Source organism: Giraffa tippelskirchi, chromosome 8 (assembly GCF_054371585.1).
Source record: "Giraffa tippelskirchi isolate mGirTip1 chromosome 8, T2T-mGirTip1v1.2.pri, whole genome shotgun sequence".
In the NCBI taxonomy this organism is placed as follows: domain Eukaryota; kingdom Metazoa; phylum Chordata; class Mammalia; order Artiodactyla; family Giraffidae; genus Giraffa; species Giraffa tippelskirchi.
The window spans coordinates 92,745,911-92,768,673 of NC_137282.1; the positions used below are offsets into that span (position 1 = coordinate 92,745,911).

Consider the following 22,763-nt stretch of genomic DNA (forward strand, 5'->3'; position numbering starts at 1 on the left):
CAGAGCTCAATGGGGGCTTCTGCTACACTGAAGTATCAAGGATTAGAAAGTGAAAAGTGAAAGTAGCTCAGTCATGTCCGACTCTTTGTGACCGCATGGACTATATAGTCCATGGAATTCTCCAGGCCAGAATACTGGAGTGAGTAGTCGTTCCCTTCTCCAGGGGAACTTCCCAACCCTCCCTGGAACTTAGGCCACTGCAGTTGAGACCTGAAGCACAGGAATATTTTTCCATCCGTTTAGAAGAGTGGAGAGGGCAGTGTTCCAGGAAGAGGGATACATGCCAAGGTTCTGAGACATAAAAGAAACTCACTAAGCTCACTAGTGCTGCTGAAGCTGAAGAGCAAGGGCAGAAGGTGATGTGAGATGAGACAGGAGGCATAGGCAGGAGCCAGATCACCAGGACTTTGTGCCACTGCACAGACTTTAATTGTTCCTAAAGAGCCAAGGAATGCTGTTGATGGCTTTAGTTGGTTTGGTGATAGCACTGGATTTTTTGGGGTTCTTTTAAGAATTACTTCAGCTGCAAGGTGGAAAATGTTTGGAGGGAATCAAGAGTGGGTATGGAAGACCAGTCAGGGAGTTGTTGCTTTAGTTCAGGGAGCAAGTAAGAAGAGCTGGCTAGAGATAGAGGTGGAAATGCAGAGGCAAGGAGGTGTGGAAGATATTTAGAACAGAGGTAGAGTGGATGGTTCTTGGTGATGGTTTGGATAAGGGGGAGGGACTGAATGAAGAAGAGGAATCAAGGAAAGCGCCAGTTAGGTGGCTTGATCTTTTTCTACCCTCTTGACTGAAGCTATTATGATCCTAAGTATTTGATTCTTTTAAACAGAAAATCTCATGATCAGAGTTGAGTGTTACAGTGTTCTCTCATTACTTTGGATCGAGGAGTACTTGACTTATTTCTTTGAAACTGTTCAGTTCTGGCAGATGAAAGCCAGTGAAAAACATCTGTGAAAACTGTGCATTCCTTAAAAGACTGGAAAAATTTATAGCCAAAAGTAAAAATTATGATTTTCCCCTATAAATTATAGGAACAACTATAAAAATTCCTTATGATTTCTACAGTGAAATCTGTTCTTTTTATGATCTGCTTATTTTGGAAATATGTCATTTCTTTTATGCAAGTTCATAGGTAATTTTCAATAATGCCTAGCTAAATTTTGAAAAAATGCTTTTCTGTGACCATTTCAGATTCCCTTTGCCAAAGATTGTGGAAATAAGGAAAAATGTGTCTCGGACCTCGCCTTGGATGTATCCACCACAGAAAAGGGCCTGCTTATTGTCAAGTCCCACAACGATAAGTTCAATGTTAGCCTCACGGTCAAAAATAAAAAGGACAGTGCCTATAACACCAGAACCATAGTGAATTATTCTCCAAATCTAATTTTTTCAGGAATTGAGGTAAACCTTTAGTTTTATATTTATTTATTCTTGTAATAATCATGCATTGAACCTACTTTTCATACTACTGGGGTAACTTTTATTACATTGATTTTAGAAGACTAGAAAGCATTTTGTACAAAACTAGCACTTACTAATGATGAAAGGACCAAACTATTTTTTTTTTAAGTTTTTGTTTTGATGTATTTCTTTAGAGGTATATGACTTTTCTTAGATTCAGTATCCAGAAAGTATCACTGATGTACCAAAACTGTAGGCTTCACAGAAGACTTACATCACTGAAACTGAGACTAAGTCAAGAAAAATAAAGTCAAAAGAGTTTAACAGAAGGGCAGAGAAGGAGCAGTACATCTGCTGAGCAATAACAAAACATTTATGTGCATAAGAATCAAGATACCATTCCCCACTTTCTATGCACGATCCTTACATTTGCAAGGGAGTGTATTAAATGACTATGTCTCATTGTCATGACAGAAGGGTTTGTTTGTTTTTTTTGGCAGTAACATACAGCTGCATAAGATGCTCTATCAGGATTAATTAATACTTCCAAATTTGAACTTTGCTTTTAATTATGATCTCTGAATTAACTCCCCTGAATTAAAAGTCTGTGTATATTTATATGAATTAGTACTATATATGATTCATATTAAAATCAAGTATGTTTAATATGTATAATATTAAAACTTTAATTGTCCAGGTTCTGTAAATTCAGATTTTCACTGATGTGTGTGTGTTAGTCACTCAGTCGTGTCCGACTCTGCGACTCCATGGACTGCAGCCCACCAGGCTCCTCTGTCCAAGGGATTCTCCAGGCAAGAGTACTGGAGTGGGTTGCCATTTCCTTCTCCAATTTATTAGGACATCACTCAGGGACATGATACTAAGATAGGCTTAAAAAATGTCCTATATTACTGCCACATAGTTTAGATTCAGTAAAGGATGTTAAATAAAAATCTCAATGAGCAAAGCAATGCCAGGAAAATAGTACCCCTGAATTTTTCTGAGAAAAGAGGACTGTATTGAAAGTCACTCTCTGTATCTTCTTCAACTGACTTCAATGGCCTTGGCAGAGAGGCAGGTAAATCAATGAAGCCTTTCTCTAAATACTTCTATTTACAATAACAATCCTAATAATAATAGTTTTTTCTTGAGTTGTATTATGTTTTAGACACTGTTCTACAAGCTTTATTTATTTAATTCTCATTAATTCCTTTGCAAGTAGGGTGTTACTGTACTACAGCGATTCTAAGATAAACCTTTTTTTTACACTTTAATGCTTCTGTAATTGCATTTTACAATTGATATGCTTATTTTACGGGCGGCATTATTGTTTCCTTTTTGTTGTATGTAAAATACTAGTCAGTCTCACATTCAAAGGCATTGTCAATTTGGTGAGATAGTTTGACTAACCCCGGTAGATGGAAAATCAGACCCAGAGAAGCAAGGAGTCCTGATGAGGATAAAGCTAACAGTGCAGGCCTCAGAGTTGAAATCCTGGTGGTCCCAGGTCAGAGCTCAAGCTCTTACCCACTACTTCAGTGACGACCATTCACTGTGGACTTCCACGTGGTCATCCTGTAGGTGTGGATGATTTCCTACAACCACATACTCACCCTGAGGCAGACGGTGTTACTCCTCCCGGTTTTTAGTAGAAGATCCAAACAGGCTGGAGTGACATGCTTTGTCCTGCCCCCATCCTTACTGAGGTGCTGTTTTCACATTTCTTTGAGCTGTGGGACAGGTGATCTTAGAATGCTGAGACTTTCCCAAAAACTATACTACAAAATTTTAGCAAGGCAGCCGCTAAGGCACAGCTGGGAAAATCTGAACTCAAGTTTTTCAATCTATTCAAGTATTTCAGTCAAGCTCAAGTATTTCACCTGCATATCTGATCTAATTCTGTTTACTTTCTCTTCCTAGGCTATCCAAAAAGACAGTTGTGAATCCAATCATAATATCACATGTAAAGTTGGCTATCCTTTCCTAAGAAAAGGAGAAATGGTAAGCAGATCATAGAAAATACATGTGGTAGGCGGCGGGGGCCGGGGAAGGGGGCGGGGAAAAAAAAAAAAAAAAGAAAATACATGTGGTAATTGGATACAAAAAATAATATGCTCAAAGCCAAATATATAAATGTTTCTAATGGATGCGTTTAGATGGTTGCTGGTACTTGAAATTTCTGTTTTAAAGAGTCTTTAATAATGACCATTTCATAATTACAATGTTTATGATTGTGATCTGGTAGACAGTGGTAATATGAAAAAATAACAATGGGTGGGATATAATAATGTAATAGTGTTGGATCTGTATGTAACATTTTCTGGTGTGTTAAGATGTTTTCACATACATCTTCTCCTTTGCTCATGAAATTTGAATTATTAATTAATAAACTTGAGCAATTTTATTTAAAAAAGAAAAATATTTATATGATTTAATACTTTAATTAATGCAAAAATTCTACTTTACTTCCTTATCTGTTACTAAAGATATTTTTATTTTATAGGTAACATTCAAAATATTATTTCAGTTTAACACATCTTATCTCATGGAAAATGTGATCATTCATTTAAGTGCAACAAGGTTGGTTCCTGTGTGTGCATGAGTGTATGTGGATGCCTGCATATAATTTCTTTCATATATTTAAAATGTTCTGTAGACTGACTGGAACTTCTTACAGCTTTTATGTGATCAGTGGAAGTAGAAGGCAGTGAACCCCTTTGCTTCACAAAATCATCCTTATGAATAATTAGCAAAATAGAGAAATTTTCATTTAATAGAAATAATAAACCGAATTGGGTTAAACCACTGGTTCTATGAGCCAGAAAACATGTTGTAGTCACACATCACTTATATCTGCCAAATTGCATTTAAATCCATTAAAAATTTTATAGGCTTTGCTAATTTAAAAACTTTTATGAACTGCCCATCAAAGTCAACTGAATCATTAGAGAGACTTAAAATTTTATGATACCCTTTTGTAGTTTAATAAATTTTATTCAAATCAGTCAAAGCTTCTGAAAGATGATATAGTCATTACACAAACTAAAAATAGCACAAGTCTAATAAGGAAATTGAAATAGTACTTACCTTTTTTCTAAGAGTAATTATACACTGGACCATAAGCAGCTTTAGGTAAACTTTTATCATTTGTTGTTTTATTCCCAGTAAAAAAAAATAATCTAATAATTGAATAATTACTGCTGCTGCTGCTGCTAAGTCGCTTCAGTCGTGTCCGACTCTGTGTGACCCCATAGACAGCAGCTCACCAGGCTCCCCCGTCCCTGGGATTCTCTAGGCAAGAATACTGGAGTGGGTTGCCATTTCCTTCTCCAATGCGTGAAAGTGAAGTCGCTCAGTCATGTCCAACTCTTAGCGACCCCATGGCCTGTAGCCTGCCAGGCTCCTCCATCCATGGGATTTTCCAAGCAATAATTACTAAATAAATGTAAAATGAATGAGTGAGAAAATGAATTAATGGATGAGTTAATTCTGTATACTCAATTCAGTTCAATTCAGCAAATACTGATTTGAGCTCTACTATGGACAAAATAGGCCTTCCCTGGTAGCTCAGCTGGTAAAGAATTCACCTGAAATGCAGCAGACCCTGGTTAGATTCCTAGGTCGCAAAGATCCCCTGAAAGAGGGATAGACTATTTATTCCAGTATTCTTGGGCTTCCCTGTTGGCTCAGATGGTAAAGAATCTGCCTGCAGTATTGGAGACTTAGGTTCGATCCCTAGGTTGGGAAGATACCCTGGAGGAGGGCATGACAACCCACTCCAGTATTCTTGCCTGGAGAATCCCATGGACAGAGGAGCCTGGTGGGCTACAGTCCATGGGGTCACAAAAAGCAGACAGGACTGAACGACTAAGCACAGCACACACAGCACATGGTCAAGATACTGACTTGGTCACTTAAATAAGGGCATGAAGCTCCTCATGAAGTGAATAGTACAGTAGGGGGCTGAGACTAGTATTTAAATTATTATCATACAGGATAGAACAAGGAAAATTTATTAAAGAAATAGAAGCCATGTGTGGAGATTTAATGGAGTGTGAAATTATATCTACTTGGCAATGAAAACCCAAGAAAGCTTCATTAAGAAGGTTGTAATTAAGAAGGACCTTAAAGAATGGATAGCAATTCAGAGAGGCTGGTGGGTAGTTAGATGGAATGTTTCGAGTAAAAATGTACAGCGTGAGCAAAAACGCAAAGGTAGACCACTAGATCTATTTGGGGGAATATTGGGCCATCAATTTTAGTGCAAATATAGGAGAATACATAAAGGAATAATGGAGGATAAACAGGGAATGTACATCTTACCATGGATGGTGAGTATTGAATTTCGAAATGAGGCATCATTTCTTAGTTGAACAGGCCATGAAATGTTTTTGAGGGGTGAAGTCATATGTACAGAGCTGTTTCTTTCAAAGATAAACTGGGCTGCAGTGTGGAATGGGTTAGAGGCAGGGACCATTTACAGCAAAAGCCCAATCACACATATATCTATAACCCAAGACAGGGAGCAGCCTTCACTGCCCATCACTCATATCATGCTGCTAATATACTTGGCAATAAGCAGAGTCATTAAAGGGTACCTGTTGCCCATTTTGTGAGACAAAATGCTAGGTGCTTGGTCACTTGGTAGAGGGGTATATGTGATAATAATAATAAAAATTAACACTTACTGAGTATTCCCTTGTCCTTGGCACAATGTTAAGCGTTTTACACTTGTTGCTCACTTATTATTTATTAAGAATTTAATCATAAAATTCCCATTTTATAGATAAAGAAACTGAGGCCTGAGGCACAGAGAGACTAAACAACTGTCGCAAAGTAGGTCAATGTCCAAGAACAATCTCAGGCCCTGTGGCCCCAGAGCCAGTGTTAGTGTTGGTACCTGTTATAGCATTTGTCCATGCTTTTTTACTTAATACAGGCGAGTATGAGATATGTGTATGTACATATAAATGTATAAACATCTAGACATGCGTTTAAATAATATATAATTGAAATGATAACTAAAATCATGGAGGAAAGTAGTTGTTCAACAAATAAGCACCAAGTACATGGCATGTGCTGTGCTTAGTCACTCAGTCGTGTCCGACTCTTTGTGACCTCATGGACTGTAGCCTGCCAGGCTCCTCTGTCCAAGGGGATTCTCTCGGCTAGAATACTGAAGTGGATTGCCATGCTCTTCTCCAGGGATCTTCCCAACCCAGGGATCGAACCCAGGTCTCCCTCATTGCAAGAGGATTCTTTACTGTCTGAGCCACTAGGGAAGCCCAAATACAAGATATAGAAAGACTATTAAGTGAGAAGACAAAGGTTTTAGATTTATTCTCAGCTGTGTACTCCTGAGCACATCGCTTCACAAGGGCCTCATCTGTGATAAATAAGAATCAACTGTGTGATTTGTATTAAAAAAACACAGTTTCATGAATCCTACTTTTGGCCTACTAAATCCGTATTGTTCTAGGAGAAAAGCCCAGTAATCTGTGTATTTAACCATTCACCCAAGAATACTTATTATTCACATAGAAGTTTGCAAAACCTTGTAGTAAATCGGTGTCATTTTCAACCCTCGCTGCACTTGAGAATCACCTTAGGGTCTTTTAACAATATCCATCTCTGATCTCCCTCTCCAAGCTGAATTTTTTTTTAAATCAATAATTCTATTTTGTGTGTGTGTCTTTATTTAGTTACCAAAATAATCTTCTCATTCAAATGCTTAGAAAAGTCTCTAATAGCCGACGGTTTAATGATTTGTCTGACTGCTGTGTTTTCTAGTGACAGTGAAGAACCGCCTGAAACCCTTTTTGATAATGAAGTGAACATTTCTATCCCTGTAAAGTATGAAGTTGGACTACAGTTTTCCAGGTAGGAGAACCCCACACTTCAAGTTGATGCCTTCCTGTAACCCAGTGGATCTCAGCTTGTGGTCCCTGAACATGAGTATCAGAATCACCTGGGAGCTTCTTAGAGGGGCAGCTTCTCTGACCTCACCCCAGATGTACTGAATAAGAAATTCTGGGGAGGGGGCCCAGAAATCTGCGTTAAACCCTCTGGGTGATTCTTGTGCACTCTAATGAGAACCAGCATCCTAAATAATCTGAAATGTGAGGTGCTACTGATACCGAATTGCATTAGCAGTCCAGTCTTAAGTCCTACATGCAAGCTGAACACCCAGAAATCCTTCATGAAGGGCAGTGTCTGTAGAGGTCACCAATATATTTCTTGGCTCTTATTTTCATTGTGTGGGATCTGTTTATTCTGCCCATCCTGGACATTCAAGGTTAAATCATTGTTTATTGACAAGAGGTATTTATTTCCTTCAGGGGCTTCCCTGGTGGCTCAGTGATAAAGAATCCATCTGTGACGCAGGAGATGTGGGTTAAATCCCTGGGTCACAAAGATTCCCTGGAGGAGGAAATGGCAACCCATTCCAGTACTCTTGCCTGGGAAATCCCATGGACGGAAGAGCTTGGTGGGCTATTGTCCATGGGGTTGCAAAAGAGTCAGACACAATTATCGACTTGCTGTTATTCAGTTGCTCAGTCGTATCCAACTGTTTGCGACACCTTGGACTGCAGCACAAAGGCTTCCCTGTCCTTCACCATCTCCCAGGGTTTACTGAGACTCATGTCCACTGAGTTGGTGATGCCATCCCACCGTCTCATCCTCTGTCATCCCCTTCTCCTTCTGCCTTCAATCTTTCCCACCATCAGCGTCTTTTCCAATGAGTCAGCTCTTCGCATCAGGTGGTCAAACTTAAAGACTAAACAGCAACAAAATTTATTTCCTCCGTTATTCGTAAACCATCCTTTTTCGTAAGAATTTCTAAGCTATCCAAACACCAATTATGTTAGTAAACTTGCACGAGCAGGACTCCAGGCTTTTGCTAAATAAATATGAGCCATGTACAAAAAGTACAAAAATCTCTGTGTCAATTACTCTGACTCTTGTCATGTTATTAATTTATCTTCTATGGCACTTTTGTTTTACTAATAACAGAGCACAAAAATGAAAGTATTGTAGGATGTACATGTAGGTTTTGCATATATATCTTAACCTTTAAGTCTATTCACTGTTTTCTATTTTTTTACTTTCGTTTCTCTTGGTACATTGACTTATCCCAAGAATTTTTCACTTATTTAAAATCAAATTTTGTCAAACATGTATTTTTTGTCTTCTTTAAACAGAAGTATTGCTTTTAAATACGTTTATGTTACATTTCCTTCTACCAAGTTCATCCAAAGAACATGGAGTTTTATGAAAAAGATTGAAAGTATTATGAAACTTTTATGAAAAAGATTTTAAGTTTAACAGTAAATACATGACTTTAAATTGTGAAAGGTAACAAATTGTTAACATCTATTTAAAATTCAGCACTATTACAAATACCAAGTTTTAGCCTGATTATTCACTAAATGTAGATGATATTAGTAAATTCATGAAAACGTTTCAGGTTGTATCAGTTAAACTTTTGCTTTAAAAATTATACGTATTTTAGTATTTTAAGCATTGGTAACTGTTGAATTAAATTGTAATCTTTCTCACCCTCCTCAAAGATTTAACTTTAGATTTCAGGGTAAAAGAACTTGCGTTTGATTTGAAATCTCTTGAAGTACTTATTGTGGGGTTCCTAGTATGTAGAAAGAAAAAGAGTGAAGTCAAGTGAAAGCTACACTTTGTTTTGTTTTACTTTTCTTCTTCCAATTAATTCTTTTAAGCTCTGCAAGTGAATACCATATTTCAATTGCGGCCAATGAGACTGTCCCTGAAGTTATTAATTCTACTGAGGATCTTGGAAATGAAATTGATATCTTCTACTTGGTAAGAAATTAGCTCTAAATTAGTGTTGTGAAAGAGATATTTGTAAGTTTAGAAGTTAAAGTATTAACAGACACATAAATATTTTGGTTCAACAGTTAATCTCTATATTCCAGCATATTTTTCTTTATAATTTCTTTAAATTTATATAATTTATTTAAATTAAAATAAATTTATAATTTAAAATAGTTGTATTTAATTTTTTATTTAGGGCCTCCCTGGTGGCTCAGATGGTAAAGAATCTGCCTGCAATGCAGGGGACCTGGGTTTGATCCACCGGTAGAGAAGATCCCCTGGAGAAGGGAATGGCAACCCACTCCAGTATTCTTGCCTGGAGAATCCCATGGACAGAGGAGCCTGGTGGGCTACAGTCTGTGGGATCTTATTTTTGTCTGGGCTGGATCTTCATGGCTGCACCAGCTTTCCTCTAGTTGCGGGGAGTGGGGGCGGCTCTCTAGTTGCCGTGCAGGGGCTTCTCATTGCCCGGGGTTCTCTCTTGCTGTGGAGCACATGGGCTCAGTAGTTGCGATTCTCAGGCTCTGGAGCACGGGCTCTGTAGTTGTGGCACACAGGCTTAGTTGCTCCAACGCATGTGGGATTTTCCCAGACCAGGGATCAAACCTGTATCTCCTGCATTGGCAGGCAGATTCTTTACCAGTGAGTTACCAGGGAAGCCTTAAAATAATTTTATTTAAATTGATGATAATTATACTTTCAGTCAGTTCAGTCGCTCAGTCGTGTCCGACTCTTTGTGACCCCGTGAACCATAGCACACTAGGCCTCCCTGTCCATCACCAACTCCCGAAGTCCACCCAAACCCATGTCCATTGAGTCGGTGATGCCATCCAACCATCTCATCCTCTGTCGTCCCCTTCTCCTCCTGCCCTCAATCTTTCCCAGTATCAGGGTCTTTTCCAATGAGTCAGCTCTTTGCATCAGGTGTCCAAAGTATTGGAGTTTCAGCTTCAACATCAGACCTTCCAATGAACACCCAGGACTGATCTCCTTTAGGATGGACTGGTTGTATCTCCTTGCAGTCCAAGGGACTCTCAAGAGTCTTCTCCAACACCACAGTTCAAAAGCATCAATTCTTCAGTGCTCAGCTTTCTTTAGAGTCCAACTCTCACATCCATACATGAGCACTAGAAAAACCATAGCCTTAACTAGACAGACCTTTGTTGACAAAGTAATGTCTCTGCTTTTTAATATGCTGTCTAGATTGGACATAACCTTCCTTCCAAGGAGTAAGCGTCTTTTAATTTCATGGCTGAAATCACCATCTGCAGTGATTTTGGAGCCCAGAAAAATAAAGTCAGCCACTGTTTCCACTGTTTCCCCATCTATTTGCCATGAAGTGATGGGACCAGATGCCATGATCTTAGTTTTCTGAATGTTGATTATACTTTGAAGCAACTTAAAAGACCCAGAGCTCTAATTTCCTTATAAGACACAAATTAGTTAGAATGACTTCCTAGAAAAAATAAGCAACCAAGTAGACTCTACCTATAACCCCATAGACTTTATTTGCATTTTTAGTATAACTAGAAAAACACTTTTAAAAAATAACACGACTATTTAAAAAATTGTCTTGGTAACACTTTCCTTTACTCAACAAATAAATTGGTAATTCATTCTGCTCCTTGCTACATTTCATACATGTTATATCATAACTTACGGTGTTCCTACTAATGCCTCCATAAATAATGTTTTATTTCAACCTTTATTTTTATTTTTAAACTCTTCATAACAAACTTTTCCTAACCATTATAGTAAATAATTATGGAGTTGAGCCAGGCTGTTATTTTAGGTCATGCCTACTTACAGATACAGACTCAGGTTATTGTTACTCAAGTAAAAAGCATCCAATTCAAATGATGGGTTTAAATCTGTATTCAAAAGAATGAAATAACACAACATTGTTAGAAGATGATCTCAGTGTCTTTGGGAATTGGCAATGATGAAAAAGGAAATTCTCTTACAAAGTGGAAATAAATCTATACTATCAAGAATATTTCATTGTTTTTATTTGTGTCCTTTGCTGAAATGCCTCAGAAAGTTAGTATACTGCCAGTCACTCTACTACTGGAATAAATTTTTGAAATGTAGGCTACCAGTTTTTTTCTAGGCCCATTTACTTTTCCTAGATTAGAGAATTCAGCAAACAAGGAAGAAAGCAAAGAAGGAAGGAAGGAGGGAAGGCCAATTCTCTGTGCAGTGCCAAAAATCCTCTACATTCATTTTGGGATTCAAAATATTACACAACTTAGTTAATCAATTAAGAAGCAAAATCCTATGTAAGACAGAAAACTTGCTGTTGAAAGAAGAAAAGGTTACATTTCTTTTTCTCTTTTTCCCTGTAGATTAGAAAAAGTGGGCATTTTCCAATGCCAGAACTTAAACTGTCAATTTCATTTCCCAATGTGACGTCGGATGGTTTTCCTGTACTGTACCCAAGTGGATGGTCATCTTCCGAGGTAAGTCATGTGCCTCAGAGTTAAGCTTCTTCTACACTGCACACTTACCAAGAGGGATCATTCATGTTTGGCAATGTCTATCATTCACAGATTCTTCACATTATTGTACCAAGTCATTTTTCCCTCTGATATCTCATCTGATAAAAGACATGTTTTTATTTCTTAGAATGTCAACTGCATACCGAGTAACCTTCAGGATCCTCTTGGTATCAACACTGGGAAGAAAATGATGATATCCAAATCTGAAGATATCAAACGAGGCACCATTCTGGTAAATTCAAATTAGCAAGACAAGTGCTCATTTTACCTCATGCTTTCCAAGTGAATAAATTCAATATCAACCTAAAAATAACTATGATGTAGAATATTTTTAATATACTATCTTTTATCGAATGGCATGAATACTAATTTATACCTCTGGGCATTTAAACAGGACTGCAGCGCATGTAAATTTGCCACCATCACATGTAATCTGATTCCGTCTGACATGAGCCAAGTGAATCTTTCACTTATCTTATGGAAACCAACTTTTATAAAAGTAAGTGTTTGTATACTTCTCTTCAATAATTGAATAATATAAACAAATATTCATCACTTAATAAAACAAAGCAGAGTGCTTCTTTAGAAAGAACATAAGACTGGGAGCCTAAACAAATGTGATCCAAGCCTCAGCTTTACTAAATCAACTATTTGGATGTCATTTTCCTTATCTGTTGGGCTTCACTTGTGGATCAGCTGGTAAAGAATCTGCCTGCAATGCGGGAGACCTGGGTTCAATCCCTGGGTTGGGAAGATTCCCTGGAGAAGGGAAAGGCTACCCACTCCAGTATTCTGGCCTGGAGAATTCCATGGACGGTATAGTCCCACAGGGTTACAAATAAGTCAGACATGACTGAGTAACTTTCACTCACTCACTTCCTTGTCTGTTAATAACTAAGTTATTTCCAAGGTCCCCTTTCATACATATGTTTTTTTTAACTTTCTCTTATTCTTTCCTTTGCACTTTCCTTAATGCCTTAGAACTCAGTTAAGAAACAAAGAATCGGGGAAGGCGAGGGTGGGATGATTTGAGAGAATAGCAATAAAAAATGTATATTACCATATATGAAATAGATCAACAGTCCAAGTTTGATGCATGAAACAGGGCACTCAAAGCTGGTGCACTGGGATGACCCAGAGGGATGGGATGGGGAGGGAGGTGGGAGGGGGGTTCAGGATGGGGGACACATGTACACCCACGGCTGATTCATGTCAGTGTATGGCAAAAACCACTTAATATTGTAAAGTAATTAACCTCCAATTAAAATAAATTAATTAGTTTTTTAAAAGAAGAAACAAAGCGTCATGGACAATCCTTGACAGCATTAACAAAGATTAGAGCTAATGTATATTATAAACTTATTGCATTACACTGCCTGTCTATCTATTTTGGAGGACATTTTGACACCTAATAAAGTCAAATCCATCTGACAATTGGCTACTTTAAAACTTAATCCATTGTATTTTATATTATTTGTTTCTCTGCTAGAAATATTTTGTTAATTATATGAAATTTCTATTTTTAAATTTGATATTAAGCTGCTATCTTTAATAAATCATCAATTGTTGAATATTGGTAATTTCAATTTAATTCTAAACACATTTCTATATAAACCTCATTACCAGAGAGTAGCTATGCCATACCTAACTACATGAAAGGAGGGCAGGGTTTGGAGTTCATTTTGCAAAGGAAAAATTTTAATAGAAACTGTGTTATTCAGAAAAATTCTTCATTCTATAATAAGGATCTAAGTGAGAATCTGAGTGCAGAGAGGAAAGGTGGATACATAGTCATCATTTCCTACCACGAATGCCATCTGGATGTTAAATGTTTCAATCTCAGAAAAATTTCAGTTTGCAAAACTGCTCTAAAATATGTCTAGCTCTCATTGTGACTAGCTCCATATATTGAAAATAAATTGTTTGCTTTTCAGGCACATTTTTCCAGCTTAAATCTTACTGTAAGGGCAGAACTTCAGAGTGAAAATACATCACTAGTTTTAAGTGCTGGCAATCAAAAAAGAGAGGTAAGTGCAACTCTAAGTTTTGAAAACATACATTTCACTTCATTTGTTACATAACGTTTTATATTTGCTTAGAGTCCCTAAAGCAGTGACTAGCACTGCTCTCAATAAGTGACAGACACTTTCTGCTTCAAATTACACTTGATTAGCTTCAAGTGTGATTTCAGTCTCCGTTTTTGTGAGAAACTGGGAAAAACCATGATATTTACAATTAACATGCCATGTTTGACTTTATTACTTATAACCATCACAGTAAATTGATGTTTTTATTCTTACCTTGATAACATATGATGCATTTGTAATTTTCTTCCTTAAAAACTAACATTACAAAATGCAGTTGACATCTGAAGAGCAGACTTGAAAAACAATTTCTTTCCAGAAAGTATCTTTACACTGTATAGGAATACTTGTAAATTTATTTTAAAATTTTCTTCATTTAGCCATTGGGAAATATGAAACAAAAGTGAAGTAATACTCCCCGACCAAATTCATGCTGGAGTTCTTCTTAAAAATAAAATGGTTTGCTTTTTTCTCTTTGTCCTATTGTACAATAAGGTCAAAATACCTGTTATACATGTGGGCAGTTGAGCATAATTTCCCCATTTATCATGAGAGTTTAAATATTTCATATGGACATCATGAGTCATAAAATTATATTTGAAACTACCGAACGTTGAGAAGTTTTCATTTTTTATTTCAAATTAGTATATTTTAGTCACTCAGTCATGTTTTTCTCTTTCTGACACCATGGAATGTAGCCCACCGGGTTCCTCTGTCCATGGAATTCTCCAGGCAAGAATACTAGAGTGGATTGCCAGTTCCTTCTCCATCAAATTAGTATCTATTTAAAATAATTACAATGTCAGTGACTTCTGATAAGTATTTACCTTTAAAGAATATATGTGGATATAATGTTTACTTACTTTATAAACAGCACTTAGCTTGATATATGAAAAGTTGTTCCACATGTAGAGAAACTAAAATTTTACCAGTAAGCACCAAAAAAAAAAAAAAATGTATATATTATATTGGAAAGGGTTTGGAAAACAGTATATTTGATTACTAAATATATTTTGTTTAAATCTTATAATTAGCTTTATTTTCCCTAAATGTTATTTAAATTTTCCCACAGAGCCGGTTTTTTTACGTTTTATTCTAAAGAAAAATTATACTTACACTGTTAAAATTACTAAAAATTATCGTTTCATAGTTGTATGATCTTTGGAAAGTCACTGATTGCATCCAGACTTCCGTTTCTGTACCTCTAAGTTCAGGGAATTATTTTAGATGTGCTTAAAGTCTGTCTTCAAAGGTCTGAATCCACGTATGTCTACACTCTTGCCAGCTCTGTCTTCTAGATGCATGAGCAGTGACCTGCTCAGAGTCAAGTGAGGGATCTGGATCAATATCCACTCTATGCAAATATCTTCCCTGTTAGTTTTCTTTTTTACCTCTAACCTTCCCCTCTAGGTTAAGGAGTGGAGATGTTCCCCATTAAAGGGAGATAGAGAACCTTGAGGTGTTATTGGTCATTGATAGCTACCCTAAATTAGTTTGGTTTTTTTTTTTCCCCTCAGAAAAATAAGAAATAGGACACGGAGCAGACAAATTTTATTGCGGGTTAGGTGCCACACTGAGAAAGCTTGAGTAGCTGGAACACTAAAAGCTGTCTCCTTCAAGTTTACTTCAGTTAAGATCTAATTTATAGATGCTAAGAGAATGTCAACTGGAATAGACAGTGTGGTATAATAAAAAATGCATTGAGGCAATGCATGCACAAATTTGTTCATCTGTACCCTTGAGATTTGTGCATCTTACTGTATGAAAATTATATCTCAATTTGTTAGCAAAAGATAAAGCACATTAGAATTAGGATTAAAGTTAGAATTAGAAGACCCCTTCAGGTTTATGTGTCAACAACCTGTGACAACCTTCCAGTCCAAACTTAGGCTGTTATGATAATGCACTGAAGGCTGTGAATAAACCTTTAAAACATACAAGACTGCTCATTCTCCCTGAGTGAAATTCACCTCTACCTTTGAGATTTCTGATTCATAGGTAGTTTACTCTTTATGTATGAATTTCTGGAGGATAAGGTTGTAAAATTGTTTTGGTAATAATGAATATGACATGATTAGAGATTTAGAATAGATGAAGGGCCTTTTAAAATGTGAACTCATTATTTTCTTTGTATGAAGTAATGAGATTGAGTACACTCCTTGGTAGAAAATTATAGCCTACAAGAACTCAATGTACCGGAAGTTCTAAGAGGTGTTTATCAATGTTAACAATCTTGTTTAATCATTTTCAGCTTGCTATCCAAATATCCAAAGATGGGCTACCAGGCAGAGTGCCGCTGTGGGTTATCCTGCTGAGTGCTTTTGCTGGATTATTGCTATTAATGTTGCTCATATTAGTGCTGTGGAAGGTAAGAATCTGAGTTCCTCAGACTTTTGTACTTCAATTGTCAACAGCATATTGGTGAAACAAATTATGATTTATCCATGCTTTGGAATATAGTATTGTATAGCCATTAAAAACACTGAAATGATAACCAAAACAAAATTAAAAAGAAAAAATATATACCTCAAATGCTGTGCACAACTTGAAACCACTTTTGTACAAGAAAAAAATAGACATATCCAAAAATTATGGAAGATCTCTCTAGAGATTGGGATTATAGGGGATCTTCATTTGTCTATAACACTAGAAATTTTAAATTAAGTATGCGTTACTTTTATAAGCAGAGAAGAATGAAAACTCCCTTTTATAGAAAAAAGAAAAGAATGCATTTCTATGTCAGTTTAAGAACATAGAAGCAACAGAATTATGGTTAAGATAAAGCCCTATCCTAATCACATATCTTTATATATCTTTAAAATTAAATGCTTCTTTAATATATAAAAATACCACATTTTATGCAATAGTTGCATGCCTGAGTGAAAAATGAGAGATTTGTTCAATTAGTTGATGACACAGAAATCTTATACTTTCACACACTCCTGTTTCAAATCCTCCTGTAAAACTAATCTATTTTTTGTCTAGTCAATCTGTATATTTACATATCAACAGATGTTTATTTCCATATCAGTAGATGTTTTGCTTAAATTAAGATATGCAAAATCTTTCAATCTTTGTATCTCTTTCAAATTAAGCAGAAATGAAATGATAGCTTTTAGGATAAATTTAATAGAGAATAAAATCTCATCGAAAAGTTGAATTTAATGTTTTTCTAATGAAATACCAAATTGGCATTTATTCTAGCATTTATCACCCTATATTTTATTGTTTTGTTCAAAAGTGAAATCATCAATATGTTAAAAATAGAGACTGTGGCTACATATTCATTTTTCTGATATCTAAGCAACAGAATTATCTTTTAATCAAGTACTTTAAATAGCAAATTTCTCTCCCATCAAATTACCAACTGCTCCTATCCATTCTGACTTACGATGACTATCTTCCTCTTTTCGGGAGGTTATTCTCAGAGAAGATGAACACAGCTATGTTAAAGATATATGTCAGGAGCATTTATTTTAGTAAATAGAATCCATAGCTTTTCTCCAGCAAAGTCTCCAGGACAGAATTCTCCTCCATCTCAGACCTGCAGCTCTTCCTCCTACTTTGCAGGGTATCCACGCTCTGTGTGTAATACCTGGCTTTGCCACACTGTGGTACCCAAGGCCTGGCTTAGTGGTGTCAAGGGTGTGCTGGGAACATAGAAAATGGTTTCTTTGTTTGTAAGCCCCTGTAATAGGAAATTTTACTGTTGATTTCTTTCAGTATGGTCTTCTAAGCACAGCACTTGCTCATACAGTTTTAGGACACTGCTGTCAAGAGAAGAGGGAAGCCGGAGCTGATATTTGAGTATTCGTCTCTCTAGCTGCATACCTCTCCTTAAAACTAACAAATAATCTTCAGCCCTGTTTTTTGGTAATCAGTCTGAAAAAAGCTGGAGAAGGAAATGACAACCCACTCCAGTATTCTTGCCTAGAGAACTCCATGGACAGAGGAGCCTGGTGGGCTACAGTCCGTGGGGTCACAAAGAGTTGGACACGACTGAGTGACTAACACTGAAAAAGCATAAGTGTAAAAGCGAACACATTCTTCCATCCAGGATATGTTTTGATGATACATTCTGATGGCTTCTTAGATCTTCTTTTTAAGCCCAAAGGTTTAGCAACCTTTGGACAGTCCTGACCTTTAGGTTTAGTTAACTCAGTCACATTAGTGGGAGTGCCAGTAATCAGAATGGTATTTCCACAGTGGAGGGGAAGAAAACTAGAACTTACTGAGTATTTACTGTGTACCAGGAACCGTTTTCAGCTTTTCCGCTTTAGATATTAACATCAACTCTATGAGAAAGACACTATTATGGACCTCATTTTGTAAGCAAATAAGCTGAGGCATAGAAAAGTTTAATATGTTTCCCAAAGTCACAAGGTTTGTCAGTTTCAGAGTAGAGATCTGAATCTGTGCCATTTCACTTTTGTGTCAGCGCTATTAACCGCCTCGCTCTATGGTCTCCCTTGCTTCTATTCACTCTGTTTTCTTTACAATCTTTTCAACTAAATCTTTTAACTATATTTTATACTTGGGGACACTGAAGCAAACAGAAGTTAACCCCCCTAAGAGTTCTCATCTAGTAAGGGACTGGGTTGAAGCAATGCCTTTATCCAGTATAGTCCTCTGCTGCACTCTATGGGGCAAGCTCTTCGCTCTGGAGCTCCAGGAATTGGTTTTGCTCAAGAAGGTCATGAACTCCCTGAAATATATAAAAATATTTGGTATTGGAGTGATAGTCCCTGGTTGGATTCAACCTTTCAGCAGCTCTGTTATACTGAAAAGATTACTTGCCCTCCTCTTGCCTGAACCTCCCTGAAGCATTTGGTCTGCAGTAAGCTCAGAAAAGCTACCCTCATCCCCAGGCATCTTTTTAGACTAACTTTAGACTAGTGGAATAGAAACCTCAGGACTAGCCTTTCTTCATTCTTCTTCCAAACCCCACCAGTCTGGGAGTTCATCAGAACTCTCAGTTTGAAATTTTGTGCAGGGAGCAGGTGAAAGATTCCTTCTGGAACTAGAATTCCATTTCAAAAGACACAGTCTCTGTAGCTTTATCTTCATAGCATGCATAGAAGAGATTAAAACTTGACAAAATCTTAGTAGGTGCTTACTAAACTTAACCTTGAGGGGAGAAGGGTTTAGAGGACACAGGTTTAAATAGATTGGGAAACATGTCCTGAAATATGGTAACACATGCTAAGGGAGAAGCTCAGTCATCATAACCAAAAGGATAGAATGAGATGGTCCACAAAGGAACCCTGAGAAATCAGATTGTTCCTGTCTTAACTTGATCTCATACTGATGTCTGAAGATCCACCCTTAATGATTTATTTACCAACACTATAGCTTTGTTCCTCATCTAATATGCATATCCTTGGGGAGTGTGAGTGGGGGATAGTACTGCTATCTAGTAGCCTTTTATATGTTAACATAAATGTTTTGGTGATAGACAGGGAAGCCTGGCGTGCTGTAGTCCATAGGGTTGCAAAGAGTTGGACAGGACTGAGCGACTGAACTGATAAATGTTTTCACTCAACATTTATTCCATATTACAACCCTTGAGCACATATTTCTGCCAGGGACTGTTTAATCAGACTTTTGCCACAGGGATTTTAACTAGGGGGAACACAGATAAGATCATTAAGTAAATACAAAAAGAAAAAGAAGGAAAGTAAAAACTATAAAGTAAGTTTGGGTGCTGAAAACAAACAATTTGTTGCAAATGTTGACTAGAATTGGCCCTGTCCAATTTGAAGCTATGAACATGTATTTTCCTAGTTTTCACTCTAATCACCCAACTTCCACTGAAAACCCAATGTTAATAGAATCACTTAGGTGGAAAACTTTTGATAAAAGGAGTTAAGTTTTAAAACTAAGCTTTTAATGTGTGAAAGCAAAGGAAGGTTGAAAAGAAGCAAAAAAAAAAAAAACTTGAGAGGGAAGAAGAAAAGACCAGCAACTGGGCAGGGCAGGAAAGAGAAAAGTCATGATTCACCACCTGCTTTTGTGAGAGCTTTGTCTGATTTATTTTCGACTCAGGACATGCAGGTACAAGTTAAAGGGCCTAATGGTTTGTGAATCCAGAATGCATATATCTGCCTCAGAGCAAAAGGCCTGATACACGTAGGAGAATCTGTGTTCTAGGGAAGACACATTTACTGTTTCTTCATGTTCATTTGTTCTGTTGTCACCTCTTTTTTGTTTTTTTTTTATAAATTTATTTATTTTAGTTGGGGGCTAATTACTTTACAATATTGTGGTAGTTTTTGCCATACATTGACATGAATCAGCCATGGGTTTACATGTATGGAGAACAGTGTGGAGATTCCTTAAAAAACTGGGAATAGAACTGCCATATGACCCAGCAATCCCACTGCTGGGCATACACACCGAGGAAACCAGAATTGAAAGAGACGCATGTTGTCACCTCTTTTGTGATGTCTACCACAAACTAAACTCTGGAGTGGAGGAAGACATAAAGCCCTGAGTAAAACTTCTCTAATTTAAAACTGCGTATTTTTCACCACTTATGCCCTTAGAAGTCTCAATTGTTTAATAATAATTTTCTTTAAAAAAATATAGGATTCCCACAACTTCATGATTAAAAGGGGCCTCCCCTGGTAGCTCAGTCAGAAAAGAATCTGCCTGCTATACAGGAGACCTGGGTTTGATCCCTGGGTCAGGAAGATCCCCTGGAGAGGAAAATGGCAACCCACTCCAGTATCCTTGCCTGGAAAATCTCATAGACAGAGGAGCTTGGCAGGCTGCAGTCCATGGGGTTGCAGAGAGTCTGACACAATTGAGAGACTAACACTTTCACTTTCTTTCATGATTAAAATGACATGAAGGTGCCACGTTTCCAAAGAATTAACTCACTGTCTTTGCTTGAACTATTATAATCCACTCTCAAATTTTTTAAAAGAACACAGATTTAAAAGAATACTTCTCTAGGACCCTTTTAAAAAATTTTTTTTAATACCCATGTTAGATTAGAATATTGCAAAGGTTCCTTCCAGCTCCTATCCTTTTTTTTAACTTAACAACATAATGTGCACAGTCATGTCCAACGCTTTGCAACCCCATGGACTGTAGCCTGCCAGGCTCCTCTGTGCATGGGATTTTCCAGGCAAGAATATTGGAGCGAGTTGCCATTTCCTTCTGCAGGAGATCTTCCCAATCTAAGGATCCAGCCCTCATCTCTAGCATCTTTTGCATTGGCAGGCAGATTCTTTATCCTTTTTTAAAAATTATTATTATTATCCTATATAATTGGAAATAATAAAGCAGTTGTAATTTCTATCACAATGCATCATGAAAAGTGACCCACCTTCACCACTATGTGGAATTTTTCATATGTTCAATTACTTCATTTTCATATCCAAATGATACAGGGTATTTTCAAGAGTCTCTTTATGTCAAGCCTATATAGATGGATGTGCTGATACATTTAAAGTTAATCCAGGGCTTCCTTTGTGGCTCAGTGGTAAAAAGTCTGCCTGCCAATGCAGGAGACATGGATTCGATCCCTGGTCCAGGAAGAACTCACATGCTGTGGAGCAACTAAATCCATGTGCCACAAATATTAAGCCTGTGCTACCCAGGAACCACAGCTGCTGAGCCCATGTGCAGCAACTACTGGAGCCCACTCCACAACAGGAGAAGGTACCACAATGAGAAGCCAAAGCACCACAAGGGAGAGTAGCCACCATTCACCGCAACTAGAGAAAAGCCTGCACAGCAATGAAGACCCAGCACAGCAGAGCCAAAAATAAAAATATATCTTTTTAAAGTTAATCCAGACAACTCAGAAATATCCTCAACTTCCTAGCCATAGTGTACCTACCAGATTCACCATCATCTCTAATGACCTCAATTTATGACCATTGATTATTCAATGGAAATTTCTTTGACACATGCTTGAAAAAGAAAGATGATGGCAAAGTAAAGACAGTGCTGGATAACTACAGTTTGCATGTCTCCCAAAATATTTTTCCAGAACCCTTTAAGTTAGTTTGCTACATATATTAGTTTTTTTTTAATCTGTTCTTCTGTATCATCTAATCTACTGGGGGGGTTTGGGGTTTTGTCATTTTTATTTATTTATTTTGGCTGCACTGGGTCTTCGTTGCAGTGCACAGGCTTCTCGTTCTGGTGGCTTCCCTTGTTGCAGAGCACAGGCTCTAGGCATGCAGGCTTCATTAGCTGCATCAGTCAAGCTCAGTAGTTGTGGCACAGGGGCTGAGTCACCCTGAGGCATGTGGAATCCTCCCAAACCAGGGGTCGAACTCAACTCCCCTGCATTGGCAGGCGGATTCTCAACCACTGGACCACCAGGGAAGTCCAATAACTGTCATTTCTTGGCATTCAATATTACCTAATAGGTCAATTGAAAATAATACCTCTCGATTATTTTGTTTGTATGCCCACAACTGCTAACATTTCACTAAGCTTAATTTTATCTGAGATGAATATTTATCACCTAAATTCAAATAACTAATTGTGTTATGTTTGGTATTTTCTCTAAGATCGGATTCTTCAAAAGACCACTAAAGAAGAAAATGGAGAAATGAAATATTTGGAAGAGAAGAAATAATTATTCAATAATCTATCCTCAGGTTTGCCTCAAATATGTGACAAGAAATTAATAAATACAATCAAAGACATAGTCACATAACTTTATGTAATCCATCAGGGATTAGTCACTTAGAAAATAACAGATCAAGCAAGATCCATAAACAGTACCATAAAGATATATTTTATAAAATGTTGAAAAATATTTTAAAATAATTACTCATTTTTGTTGAGTAAGCAAAATTACAAAGTGTTTTGAAGATGAAAAATAACCTGTACAAATATGTTTATATATTAAATCATCAAAGTATTTAAGGAATACAGAAAAGGATTTTTATGCTCATTGAAGCAT

General features: G+C 37.0%; 1 protein-coding gene across 4 annotated transcripts in view; it reads left to right on the plus strand.

Moving 5' to 3' along the window:
- ITGA1 (integrin subunit alpha 1) overlaps window positions 1–22,505 on the plus strand; it is a 154,706-nt gene extending 132,201 nt beyond the window's left edge. For all 4 annotated transcript variants that reach the window (XM_081517739.1, XM_081517741.1, XM_081517740.1 and 1 more), the window contains 11 exons: window positions 1,195–1,404; window positions 3,325–3,405; window positions 3,908–3,984; window positions 7,195–7,284; window positions 9,138–9,240; window positions 11,598–11,711; window positions 11,878–11,982; window positions 12,145–12,249; window positions 13,685–13,777; window positions 16,086–16,202; window positions 22,366–22,505. In XM_081517739.1, the coding sequence (XP_081373865.1) occupies window positions 1,195–1,404; window positions 3,325–3,405; window positions 3,908–3,984; window positions 7,195–7,284; window positions 9,138–9,240; window positions 11,598–11,711; window positions 11,878–11,982; window positions 12,145–12,249; window positions 13,685–13,777; window positions 16,086–16,202; window positions 22,366–22,410 (1,140 nt within the window). In that variant the 3' untranslated portion in view covers window positions 22,411–22,505. The remainder of the gene's footprint in view (window positions 1–1,194; window positions 1,405–3,324; window positions 3,406–3,907; window positions 3,985–7,194; window positions 7,285–9,137; window positions 9,241–11,597; window positions 11,712–11,877; window positions 11,983–12,144; window positions 12,250–13,684; window positions 13,778–16,085; window positions 16,203–22,365) is intronic.
- Window positions 22,506–22,763: the final 258 nt, after the last annotated feature.